Source organism: Hippichthys cyanospilos, chromosome 6 (genome assembly GCF_059441005.1).
Source record: "Hippichthys cyanospilos isolate Australia breed blue-spotted pipefish chromosome 6, RoL_Hcya_1.0, whole genome shotgun sequence".
Taxonomy (NCBI): Eukaryota; Metazoa; Chordata; class Actinopteri; order Syngnathiformes; family Syngnathidae; genus Hippichthys; species Hippichthys cyanospilos.
The window spans coordinates 17914634-17928810 of record NC_142374.1 but is presented as its reverse complement, the minus strand read 5'-3'; the positions used below and the strand labels follow the sequence as shown (position 1 = coordinate 17928810).

Here is a 14177-nt window from a genome sequence, read left to right as displayed (position 1 = left end):
TGACAAATTTCAAACTTATGACATCTTTAAAAATATATTAAACTGGTTGAATTGATTGCTTTATTGAAGAGCCATGAATATTTTTGCAATTTAATATAAAATAAAATGAAATTTACAGAAATATATATTTTTTATTAATAACCCAAATTCTTTCACGGGCCCCCTGCAGTTAGGCCACGGAACCCCGGGGGGTTCCCATTGGAGAACCACTGGCGTAGAACACATTTATTTACATTGTATTGAAATTTACAGTGGGGTTTTAAAATATTAACCGTCTGAATATTACACACTGGGTCTTTAAGTACCTTGTACATAAAATCCTTACATTCATATTTGAATGTAAACAATCGTGCAAACTGCATTATTCACTGTAAAGCTTCATTGTTAAATACACTTTCATTCGGCATCATGCGTGTCAACATTTGACAGAATTTCAATTCTACTTGCTGCAATTGGAATTTCAATTGCAATTCTGCTTCCTGTTTGTCACCTTACAGGTCACTCTTCATTCAATTTACATTTTGTATAGCTCTGCTCTGCATGTACAAAGGAAAAGCCTTCAAAAAGCTTTCTGATTCAGTATTGTGTTCTAAAATTTGTACATACTGATTTATAATAATATCCTAAAATTTGGATGGAATGATGATGGCTTTAATCCAAAAGAGGCTTGTTTGCCCTTGGAATTTTGAGCACAAAGCCTTTCTATTATGTGTTCGTCAAATCATGTACCATTCACAAGGTCTTTTCATAAAAATGGCTATCATAATGCATTTTTGGTGACTGAAATCCTTCCAGACTATGTCCTCTACCAACAACTTTCACATCATTACCTTGGTGCAGGCTACCAGCTGCGAGGTGGACAGGGCGCACTGAGTGGCGGCCGCAATCACGCGGTTCTGCAATATGGTGTCCTCGGCCACCTGGGCCACATTCTTGGCCTTCAGAACCAACATAGCAGCTGCATTGGCCACTGCCTTGGCCAAGTTCATCAGGGTGTCCTGAAATGCAAGAATCAAAGTCCTTAGATGAGAGGACTAATGAAAAGCAGTTTTTAGGGCACGGCCACATCGTTTGCATCTTGACGTGAAATAAAAATAAGGCGTCGTATTGATGATGATCCAGTTATTCACATCTTGTTGTGTGAGGTTGTGATGAAATGTCTGAGTTGAAAAATTCCCATGACACAAAACTACATGAAGTAATAATCTAAGAATAAAGCATGGACCATTTACGTAAGCATGCATTGACATTTTAAGACTACGTTTTCCTGTTTGGCCAGCATTGTCATAGGAACAAGGTCTGGGTGGGGTCCAACCTGGAACTTCTCATCAGTCTCGCCCTCCCCCATGTGACGGAGCAGGTCTCCGCTGGCTTGTCCGATGCTTCCTGCCGCAGTCAGCACAGTCTGCCTGGACTGTAGGGAGATGACATCATCACAGTCGGTACTCGAACTCGGCCTATTTCCACTAATGCTTCCCAGGTGGGATCGAGCGTCAAAATCACTCCAGTTGGTTTTGTAAAAAATTGTTAAGTACCTGTGAACTGAAAATAAATGTCTTCGAAATTTGACACCTTAGCGAAGAATGTACACTACATTGGAAACAATTCTCAGAATTTACTTAACACAAGCTTTTGGATTAAAGCTTCATTCGCTAATAACGACCATCCGAGACTCACCTGTTGTCTGACTTTGGAAATATAAAATTGCCCAACTCAGCTGTGATTGGTTGTTACCTGAGCTCGGGGCAACTATGATGTTACTTTCAATAGACACCAAGTGGCAAAAATGTCTTTTAAAATAGATTTTTGACTTATGCATTGTCCTACAAAAGTATTAGCCCTTTTTAATTTTTTTTTGACCTTTTGCCACAGTTCAAAGTTTTTTTTATTTGTGAAAAGTTTAACCTTTGTGCAGTATTTCAACCATTTTTGGGTCATTTTATTCCATATCATTCTTACAGTATTTTAGCCAAGGGATGACACACTCCGGGTAGTGTGATAACTAAGTGGTTGCGCCATGTTGAATTGTGACATGTTGTCACCATCTAGGTGAAATTTCAGCTCCCTATCTTCTTTGAATGCTTTCCCTTAGATATGAAATGCCTTTGATATAAAGATCAAAGGAACGCACAAAATTCCGCACAAACGATAACATTTTGTGTAAATTACATTCCTCTACAATTGTGTCCCACTTGGTGTTGACTTAATGAAATTAATCAAATGTTAAATTCATGTGTTTGAAATGTGACGAAGCATCAAGGTCAAAAGGTTCAAAGGGGGTTAACACATTCGCAAAGCACCGTATATCTGTCAAAAACCTCAAAAAATTGCAAATGAAAATTGGAGTGGATTTATATCTGGCACTTTCCACATCATATGGTACTCAAAGCGCTTTACAAAAGCCTACACGATGGTTCTCCGACCTTGGAATCCGTCAACTGCAGCGAACGACTTCAAGACGATTCTAAAGTTAACTGCTGATTTTCCAACTCACGGTAACAACGGACGGGTGCCTTACCTCAGCGGCAGCAGGCTCAACGGCTCTGAGCAGATCCGACACGGCTCCCGCAAGCATCCTGGCTGCACCCATGAGCTTGTGTCCACTGCCCATCTCGTCGTCCATTAGCGCGGCAAGCAGCTTGACGCCCTTGGACATTTCCGTCAGGTTGGAGGAGATGGTGGTGATGGCGCAACCGACCGCTGTGTAGTCAGTTTCTGTGGGCTCACCTGCGGAGGGAAGTGCACACTGTGGCTCAATGTCAAGCTACAGTAGTACATAGTGCAGAGCATGTGTCATATGTTGTACCGCGGCGCCACTTATTAGAGCTACGATTGCAGCAGTCGGTGACATTTCCATTGAGATAAGTGAATCGAGGGAGACACCGTGAAGGGGCAAATCTTCGATATGGATAGTGGAGGAAGTGTCACCGAACAGATGGTGATCTAAGATTAAAACTCAGCAAAAAGGCTGGCAGGAACTTGACTGGAATGGTGCCAAGCAACAGGGTTTTCAGAGCAACAAAATGTAGCGGATCTACCAATGAGAAAATTGAACTTCTCCCTTGTGAGGAGAAACTTAGGGCACATCAATGAAATAAAGAGAAATTTGCTTTTACAGTGTTCCCCCCGTGCTTCACTTTTTGCGGTTTCAGTGCATCACGTTTTGTTTTTTCCCCAAAAGACTGTCACTCTACAGGAGCGCCGACCCCATGTCCGACAATAACACTCAATAACGTTACTCAAGATTCAAGAGATTTATTGTCATATGTGTAGTTGTACCACACAATGCAGACTGCATCCCATAATCGAGCAATAAAAGCATAAATAGTAATAAATAGCAATAAACAACAAACAGAGACAATGGTGCTAATAATATGGTGCAGAATATCATGTAGTGCAAAATTGTAATGCAAGATATTGTTTGTGCATGTAAGTGGAGTCTAAAAGCCTGCTGGATATTGTTCAGCGACAAATGAAGGCACTTTTGCGGAAAACTAAACCCAACATTCTACATCTCTTCACAACTTTTACAAGGAGCGTGTTTATGCTGTGAGAGACAGAGTTGTGCGGAGACGCACATGTGGGGGAGGGGGTGGGATGTGAGCGGATGCATGAGGGAATGACAACACAGACTGAGGATGGTTCTTTAAGAAGAGATGCAGATCGGTGTGTGTGTGGGGGGGTACTGCTCGGGATGAATGTAGAGTTAGGATTTGGATCTTAAAAAAAACAACACATTATTTATTTATTTTTTTAATCATGAAGGCCTGCTCATATCTTTTAAGGGCAATTCCCCCAAACAACTCGATGACTGGAAAATGTGTCTTTTTCGTCCAAGAAAAAACATCTCGCAAAATCTGCATTATTCATGACAATGTAGTTTTAGATGAACCACAGCTGCATGTATAACTCAACAAAGTCACATCAGGACTAATCAGTGGACAACAACTAATGACTTGTGAGGTATTTCCTGGCCCATGTGAGTTATTATCTGTTTTTTTTTACCCCAGTCATCTGCAATTTGTGAAAAAAATAAATGACTGTCACAATTATGATACTGTATTGATATAATATTTCTTAATTTCAGCTTTACATGAGATCCGTTTTGAATGCATGGCTACACAATTGTTCTATTTTCTACATTGTGGATTTTTACCTGCCGTGAGATTGACCACAGATGCCGTTCCAGCCGTGATGGCGTCAACCTGAGAGTGGATTTCATGTTTGGATTCATCCACTTTATTCTGAACCCAAACCCTGGATGCCTTTTCAGCGGAAAGAAAAGAAAAGAGCTTTAAACACAGCAGGAGACTCTGATCCCATATAAATGCTGGATTGTTACTGAACATTAATATCAGAATGCATTAAGAGGAGAAAAAGAAGAACAGTGAGTTGATGGGGTATTGCGCAATCGTGGGCACATTTATTTTTTTCTTTATAGGAAATGTACTCAATGGACCCTTCATTAAATCTAACTGGTCTCATAAAAGGGTTGTATCAACAATTCTGCTTATTTTGCACATGTGGACCTTTTATTGTGCCCCTGTGAGTGTGTGAGTGTGAGGAGAGGACCTACCAGGTCATGTCCAAGAGGAGGCAGATTATCCACATGTCCCAGATCAGCCTGGGCCTGCTGCACAGCATTCATGCTGCTGTTGATTGTGCCCATCAGGGCCTGCTGGGCCAAATTCTGATAAGAATAAAAAAGAAAAAATGCTTTGTAAAAAGAACTCAAGAAGAATGATCATGTCTACCTTGAACAAAAAAACACAACTGTAAGACTTTTGAGGCCATTATCTATTCAACTTTTTCCACTGACACAAAAATGACTTTTTTCGAATATTGTAATAAATGTAATAAAATTGCTTATTTTTTAAAATTGTCTTTTATAGTGGGCAGCCTAAGGCATACCTGTGCAAAAAGCATGCTGTCTCATCAGTATTCTTGATATGTCGCAGTGGTGACGTGGATGGATAATCTTGGCAAATGAGAGGCATTTACTGACAGATTTAGACAGATTTGTGAACAGGATTTGAAAGAAACAGGAAGTCTTTGATGTTTGTTAGTTTATCTCATGAGAATGGGAGCAAGAACAGTTGTGTTAGGTTTATATTTTTGTTCAATGGAAAAGAAAGTACAAAGGGGAAATTAATCATTGGTGGTTGGGGAGGATTCTTTGATTGTTTGTTTTTTTGATGTCATAAAAACTGTGCTGCCATAAGACATGTGCTTTTTGCTCACACATTTTGAGTTTTCATGTCTTTGGTTCATGGCTATGTGTGTTTGGGTCAAGAGGCCATTCGTGTCCTTGATGAGGGGGCGGAGTCGCCGGCCGCACACCTGATGCTCATCAGTCAACACCTGGGCTTCTTAATGCATTCAGTGCCATGAACGAGAATTCCCGTCTCTTAAAATTGTAGTAACAATAATAAATGATAAAAATCTGTTTAAAAAAAAATTTCTTATGGAGAGGAGCTGACACCCTTGACTAATGCTTACCTAATATAAGCCAGTTGAGCACTGTAGTGATAACTCTGAGCATTGAACGGCCGTGTTTCCACACTTATAACATGGCTATTATCTACATGCAATTCAAAGTAAGGAATGGAAGTCAATCTTTCATATGATACCACACATATTTACATAGACAAAGCCCACGATATACTGTTGGCTTTGAAATCGCTAAAAATACAGGCCCTCTAGAGGTTTTCTTTTCCAATAATCCTTGGCAGTGAAAGAGTTGAGTGCGGCTGGAGCAGGAGAACAATGCTGGATTACTTTAGGTACTAAAGTAATCAATTAATAATAATTTACTTTAGGTACTTGGTAATGTATAAAATAATTGATTGTTTTGTTATTTCACTCATTCAATCCCAAAGACATATTTTTAAGCATCTTTCAAGAGGCTAAGACATTGAATCCCAGCTGCTTTATTTATTTACTTGGAAAGAAAAGTATTTTGAGACCCTGCTTTACACTAATATTCGAAAAAAAAAATCTGCAAATCAGTTCCGTCTGGACTGTGTCTTTGGGACTAAATGAGTTAATGTGTTTGAGACCAACTTTTCATTGGTACTTTATTTTGAAAATATGATCGTGTTTGTTTCCTAACCTTTTATTGCGCCAAGGCACATTTTTCTATTGCAAAAAAATCAAATTTCAATTCAATTCAATTGCTTTGTATACATTATTGATCATAAATAGAGGCAACAACATAGAATTGGAAAATTTGCTGCACCTCACTGGAAGACAACAAACAGGTTGGGGATCAGTGGTAGCATTTAACCGAGGCACTAAATGACCATAACAATAAATGATGATGTACTCACTAGAGGTGGCATGTGTCCTCTGTGCATCTGTCCGCTGGTGATTTGTTGCTGGGCAGAGGGCATGGTGCCTACATTGAAAGTGTCATGGTTGCTCGCAGACCCTGAGCGGATAATACCTGGAAGGGCAACTGAGCCGTGCTCCACCCGACCCACCCGGTTGAACTGTTGCTGTAAAATGGTGGACCTTGGAGGAAAGATGACATCATAACAAAGTCGCTATAATGCAATCGTTACAATTAACCCATTCAATCCGAAACACGTATTTTCATGTTTTTTAGGAGTCCAGACATTCGATCCAATGTACTTATTTATATCTTTTTAATTCTTTTTTTAAAAGTGTTTGGCTCAAGGAGCATCAAAAAATTGAACTAATGAAGAACTAAAGTAATCAATTACTTTTGGCAATTGAGTATTAAATAATTATACATTAAAGTAATATAGTTACATAAGTAACTAATTCAACTGATTACTGCAGTATTTGAATACCCTAAAATTGAGTAATGAAGTAATTACTTTCTAATATACATTAAAGTAATCTAAGTACTTAAGTACAAAGTCAACTGATTACTTAGTACTTAGTATTACTTAGTATTTGAATACCCTAAAATCATTGATTAGCTAGGTAATCAATTACTCTGAGTACCTCATGTAAGTAATCAATGAATTTAGCTACTTGAGAATTAACATAATTAATTACTTTAGACATTGAAGTAATGTAGGTACTTTAGTAACTAATTCAAGTGATTCCTTTAGTATTTGAACACCCTAAAATATATGATTACTTGAGGTACTATAAATAAAATGGCAACTTTAGTTATGAAAAAAAATCATTATTTTAGTACTTTGAATACCTTACGTAATCAATTACTGTAATAATTACAGGACCTAAAGTTGTCAAAATAATCAATTACTTAATACATTAAAGTAATGTAAGTACGTTTGTGTTTGAATACCCTCATTAATTTATTACTTTAGTATTTAAAGTTATCCAGTGGTTTAGTACTTTTAGTGCCTAAATATATTGATTGCATAAGTACCTAAGTTAATTGATTACTCTAGTACTTTTAGGTATCTAAAGCAATCAATTGATGTAGAACTTTTAATACCTATAGTAAGTAATCAATTATTGTAGTATTTTTATGACCAAAAGTACTTCATTACTTTAGTACTTAATTCAACAAGTACTTAGTTATTTTTTCACCATTATTTATTGTTTCTAGAGGCTCTTTAGTGAAACACTAGTTTTGAAAAAAAAAAAACAAAAAAAAAACATATGTATAGGAACCAGGCATAGAATGGTTGGACTTTCAGAAAAAAAAAAAGTAAAAATACATTTTTGGGATTGAAGCAGTTAATATTCTCTTCACGTAAAAAGAAAAAAAAAAAGCATTGTTTCTGGCATTGCATTACAAAGCATGAGATTCGATTTGCTAAATGTAAAACTGCTGCTATAAAACCGGTGTTCGTTTTCACTCATACTTGCTCAATGTAGTCATTGTTTAAGCAAAGGCGGAATGTAACGTCATTAAACAAGCTGTCACATAACGGCGTCCTCTAAGAGTGTAATAACAGGCCGAAAGAGTTTCTTGTAAACACTTCAGCTGTAATTAAAACAATGCTTACAACAAATGGCTGTTGCCATGGCGAGTAAGTATATTCGGTTCAATTATTACACCGAAAAATGAACAACATTGTCCTCCTTGGCACAAAACAGGACTGTTGTACTTATTAATGAGGTTATTTTTTGAGAGCAAAACAGAAATTTGTTTGGTACCGAGAACATCGAGTCAACTGGCCCGAAAGCAGCAGGGGCATGATGCCCAATTCTACCGGAGAGCCCTGTGGATTTGTGCTGAATACAAATTTCCATGTGTGTGTGTCTGCGAGTGTGATAGAGCGCAAAACAAGCATTGCATTAGTTTCCATCAGTCACTAGGGCACATGGGAAAAGTAGGAAAAACAGCAACCAGCTGGGAAATGAAAATGACTGCATAAATCTATTTCCGAGAAGTGATGTCTTAACCTTTGTGATATCGCTTAACCTCCAAACGGTGAAGTTTTTCTTGCGAAGGAAAATAATAACAAAGGAGCTCGTGCAATTACTTTGCAGGGATGTTTGGATTTTCGCTCATAGCTCTGACAGACAAAGCGATTTGCAAGTAAAACACAATACCACATTCATAATCACTAGACATACACAATAAAATAGGGATGAAGCTATTGAGTAATTTTTGTATTACTACTATTATTACTGCAGAAAATCTGCATTAAATATTGAATATGAATGACAAAAAATTCCTAACACAGACGAACGAATAACACATTTCCATTTAATTATAAATGACCGATTTTTTGAGCAGAGGTTCGGTTTTAACGAGGACAGTCCAGATTTTGAGCCCTGTGCCCCGATTCCCGATGGATTTCGCCAGTCCCGTTCTTTTGAAAGCGAACAACGGACGGTCACACAGTTAACTGGAGATGTGTTCAATGTCCACTCAAACAGTAGGATATCAATAACACATCAATAACACATTTTCAGTGCAATAAACATCGATGACCTTTTCGTGAGCACATCGCACGGGATACGTTGAAACGTTTTATTGTTTATTTAAATACAAATTTGACTACGCTGGCACAACAGTGGACCCAGAAAAAAAATAAGCTCATGGTGAGTGGATCGATCAGTTCAGCTGTCAACAAATTGACAAACTATTTAATTTGTTATAAATTGTTCCTGGTCTGTAATTGCGTATTTAATTTTCAGCAAACTTGTCATGTCCCAATTTTTAGCTTTTAAAATCTGCTCACCATGCTCTCCTCTAAACCTCTGCCCATAAATTTTTGTCAATGAGAACAATTTGCCAGCTGAAACAGCACATTTGAGTCAGAATGGTATGTTAAAAAGTTATCAGTAGGAATGGAAACTGTGTAAGGCTGTCAGCATCAAAGTGTGCTATTGTGAGATATTTTCCTCTATCAAGCTCGATGATATGGAAAAATTGAGCGTTACCAGCTAACGTTTAATTCATGCTAAATGTATCTATAATGGAGCCAGACCCACCCGTAAACATTGGCATTTTTTTGTCAACATAATTTGTTAGTGACTTGAAATTGTGAATGAATGTGATTTCAGAACAGCGTTGAGTTTGTAATGAGTGTAAAAGTAAGTAGACGAGTCAAGCTGTGACACTGCCAGGAACAACTTCAAAATAAAAGCGTAACCCTAAAGCATTCATGCCCATATCTTATTTGATAAACGATGGTTTATTTTGAAGTTGGATTTCTCACCACGTTTCCTGCGTGTTTTAGTCATGCAGAATATTACCAATTGTTACTGCAGCTTACGTATTATTTTCTGATATATACACTAATAATTGGGTATCCAAGGCAAGAGGAAAAAAATACCTCGATCATTTCTTTAAACTGGGGTATTTGAGTTACTTAAGGACTTCTTTCACAATAGAGACACATTTTTGGGAACACGCAATCCCTTAGTCTAACTTTAGGAATAATTACTCATTTTATCAGGCTTTTAAATCTGTGAGTAGAAATCTCATCGTGGAAAATGTTATGCCTGCAAATGTGAAACCGATCCCATATTTACTTCCATTCTCTGAAGACTTTCATCCACATAGTGTAGCAATACCGGAAGCAGGCACACGCGACATGTGTTTCTTACTTCTTAGGCGAAACCGATTCCTCCAACATGGTGGACTCCTCATCTCCCTCAAGACCAAATCGATCCTTACTCTGCTTCTGTTCACAGAGGCCACAGGAAAATAATGAGGACCGCATTTTAAATGAAAAGCATGACCTTTGCATATTTTGGACTTGCCTTTTTTAGAATGATGTCAATATATCCTGCAATGAGCTGGGATATTTGTTCCCCCTCTGTAGTCTGGACAGAGTAGTAACTCTCCTGGTACTCGCCAAAATCCTTCAGGCAAAGCAGAGATTCAAGGCCAGTCAAATGGTGTTTAAATCTGAGGATTTTAATGTCTACCAAACACTGGTGGCACATTCTATATATAATGTCATCCTGGAAGCAGGCTCATGGATAAATAATATATACTGGATAAGAGCCTTCATTATTCCTGCTCTAAACTAAAGGAAACTCAAGCAGGCATGGGTATAAATCGGTGGGCTCAAGATTCGTCCGTTTAAATATTAATTATGAATTTAATTAAAAATGATAATCGATGTCTATTGAAAGTAATTATCAAAATTCTTGTTTGTGTTTTCCACAAAAAAAACAAACATTTGGAAACAACAGAAAATCAAAACAATAAAAGCAAAAAATAAATTAAAATTGAGAAAAGCAAAACAAAACAGTAAATATGAAAATTCGTGGGGGCCAAACTAATATGCAAGCTCCTCTGTAGCTGATTAAAAATAAGAAGTGAATCTAAAAGTACATAGCTAAAACTAACAAAATAGCTACATATTAAAATACATGAACAAAAAAACATTAACCACACTGAGACAAACAAACATCCATGCACCCAATCACACATAAGGACAATTTAGTATGTCCAATACACCTGCATGCATGTTTTTGGAGTGTGGAAGGAAGCCGGAGTGCCCGGAGAGAACCTACGCGGGCTTGGGGACAACATGCAAACTCCACACAGGAAGGCTGGAGCCATCTGATTTCAAAGTTGGATCCTTTAACTGTGAGGCGGACGTGCTAACCAGTGCTCCACCAAGCAACCCCAAATTCTTAAAATAATCTGCATTTTTTTTTTTTTTTTTGCAAAGAATCATCATCGTACGAAATACTCCATACCCCTAAAGATTATAGCACTGGATACGAGCCTCGATGTGCTGTATGCGCTATGGTTGGCGCATCGATTCATCTGTTTAAAGGAGCACTTCTTTCAAATATTGGTGGAAAAAGAAGAGACCATTCTCTCGCTGGCTTCTTTTTTTCTTTTTTTAAATAAATAAAAAAACTCTGCACAATCCTCCCAAGGCATCTATTGTTCTTTTTGATGAAATAGCCGTCCAGAAGATATAGGCCTCGACAATTTCAAGCATTCTCTTTGTGCTGTAAATATAATCGCAAAGATTGAATTTCAGATATGAACGCGCCTCGCTCAATCTGAGCATGGAATATAGATTAGGCGAGCGGGATTATTCATCGGGATCATGTGTCCATGCGGTGCCGGGAGTCAAACGATACCAGCGTGAAGCTCTTGGGCGAGGCGGCCCATCTTTTGACGGTCGTCAGGGGCCACTCCTGCACCACATCTTTGGTCTTCTCATCCACTCGCATCACAGACTCTTTGGTGATCCCCAGCAGGCGTGGGACCAGCTTATTTTTACCCTTCATCTTTTCCTGCCGGATAGGGAAAAACAATAAAATCAGATAATATTCATGGCGCTGCCGAACACCTCCGCAAGATGATTCATCGGAGACACGGATGCCGCGTTAATGCTCATGCTGTGCCAGTGGCGTCGTGAGCCCCCTCCGCTTGGTCGGGGCAGCTGTGAACTGACCCAGCAGATTTCAGCCTTATTTAACTGCTGCTTTATCGAGCAGGGTCTCCACAGGCTTTAGTCACTGTCAGCGCTCCGGCATTGTGCTTCAAGCAGCACTCTGCCTGAGCAGCGCCGCTGACTCTCTGCCCACTGGAAATCCGTTAGATTGCACATCACTTTGCGAGGAAACGGAGGGCCACTACGCACCTACTTCAAGGCCGTAACTTTGGGTCTTGAGATCTTAAAGGGAAATTCAAGTTCAAAATGTTCTTTCCATTCCAATATATTGTAGACAACCTCATCAGTCAAAACATGTTATTCTAATGCCGCGGTTCTCAAATGGGGGTACTTCAAGGAACATCAGGGGCTACTCGAGATTTTAAACAAAACAAACAAACATGCAAAATTCTTGAAAAATAATTATTGAAATATCAGGAAAATACAAGTTCATAAAAAAAATGTCATTGTAAAAACACAGATTCTTCCCTATACCGGAAGGGTTCGAGCCAACTTGTCATGTGCCTCCTCTCGTTACCTGTCAAGTTAATTATTAATTTTGTGAACCCATCTCTACTATGATCCCCAAAGAGGAAAAATTAAGTTGAATATTTTTCTGTAGACAAATATTTCTTTGTAACTATCTCTTTTCGATAACAGGACTGACTCTTAATGTTGATTATTTTTTTGTGGACCAATATGTATTAACAATTAAGTTAATGATTTATTTTTGAGAACAGACCTCTACTGTAACCCCAAAACAGGACACTTTATCTTTAATATTTTTCTGTGGACAAATATTTATTTATAATTATTTCTTCTTTTTTTTAGAACAGGTCTGACACTTTATATTCATTATTTATTCGTAAAAAAATATTATTAATTTTAGTTATTTCTTTTAATAACAGATTTCTTCTATGATCCAAAAGAGGACACTTTATGTTTTTTTTTTTTTTTTTTTGTGGACCAATAGGGTCTAAAGTTTAATAAATCAGACACTAATGGCATGTTTTAAGTCAGTATTTTTTTTTTTTTCACTGATTAAGACGTACTTGTCTGAAAATATATTTCACAGGGGTACATCAGTGAAAAAAGGTTGAGAATAACTGTTCTAAAGAACTCATTGAAACCAAAAGACATATTTATAACAATATGTCTTAGTAGTTATAACAAACATGGCTGCCTCTGGAGAAGTGCCACCCCCCATGTAATTTAATTTAATGATAACTAGACCAACTATATTCAAAACATACTGTTGGTCGTTAAGAACACATTTATTTGCAAGTTTTTGAAATTTATAATCATCTAACTTATTCCTTTTTAATGAAAAACGGTCTGAATCTTACACAGTGTCTCTTTAGGGGTGCAGAAAATCTCATATTGTTATTTCCATCCATCAATTTTCTATAGCCGCTTATCCTCAGTAGGGTCGATGGTGCCTTGGGACAATAGCTCCCATTAGGGAAACTCAGCTTTTAAATAAGAAGACCTCAAATTACATTTTCACCTTTCTCTTAAATGACAGTATGTGAAAACAACACTTGGTAAAAACACACAATTTGAAAGAGATTCAAATAAAACCGTAAGCTCCGAGGTGTTAAACATGTTAGAAGAGTGTTAATTAAAATCACTGTCAAAATGCTCAATCTGGCCCAGGCACAAATGAAATTTGGGCATGTTAATTCATTCAAATTGGATGCATGACAGGTAGAGAGTTCTAATTTTTGGCAATTGCGACCAATAAAGATTATCCATTTGGGTCCCTGAGCTGTGAGGCGGACGTGCTAACCACTGCCGCCCCAATAAAGATTATTTACTTATTTATTGTATCAATTTCCCATGATCACCCAAGGGATCATTTTGGAAGACTACCAGACATTCATTAAAAATGCAATAAAGTTAATAAAAACAAAGACAACTGACCACCTGGAAGGAGCCATATTGATTAAAATAATTGCTAATTTTTTTGGGATAGAAGCAATTTCAAGGAGTTTCGCAGTAAAAGGCCGCTTTTTGATGAAAATCCTCAAGGTCAAAAACTCATGAGAAAACCCAGAAACTTAATGGCCGTGATAACAACATAAACAAGTTTATGAAAAGCCACCATTGTTTTGCATTTTATGACATCGGGGGCCAAAGTCAATTTCGCATTAAAGCTGGAATTTTGATTTGTTTCTTTTCTGAATTAGACAGTTGGCTATTTCAAAAAAGGGCAACTTTGCTCAAGGTTTTCAAACAAGCCCAATCAAGGTGGGGCGGGGGGACTTTTTTTTTTTGCGCTGATGCGCACAAACGCACACACTGCAATATTTTCATATCCGCGATGTTTACAGCGAAAGAGGCCCTGCCAAACAAAAGCCTGTGGTGATT

The 14177-nt window shown here is 37.9% G+C and overlaps 1 protein-coding gene across 1 annotated transcript in view; it reads right to left on the bottom strand.

Annotated features, from left to right (window-relative positions):
• Window positions 1–14177, bottom strand: part of tln2b (talin 2b) — a 116777-nt gene that overhangs the window by 51045 nt on the left and 51555 nt on the right. Inside the window, exons 10-18 of the mRNA XM_088416478.1 lie at window positions 11512–11667; window positions 10165–10266; window positions 10009–10085; window positions 6330–6513; window positions 4577–4690; window positions 4157–4265; window positions 2519–2727; window positions 1316–1414; window positions 831–998 (exon numbers count right to left, since the gene is read on the bottom strand). Of these exons, the coding sequence (XP_088272604.1) occupies window positions 831–998; window positions 1316–1414; window positions 2519–2727; window positions 4157–4265; window positions 4577–4690; window positions 6330–6513; window positions 10009–10085; window positions 10165–10266; window positions 11512–11667 (1218 nt within the window). The remainder of the gene's footprint in view (window positions 1–830; window positions 999–1315; window positions 1415–2518; window positions 2728–4156; window positions 4266–4576; window positions 4691–6329; window positions 6514–10008; window positions 10086–10164; window positions 10267–11511; window positions 11668–14177) is intronic.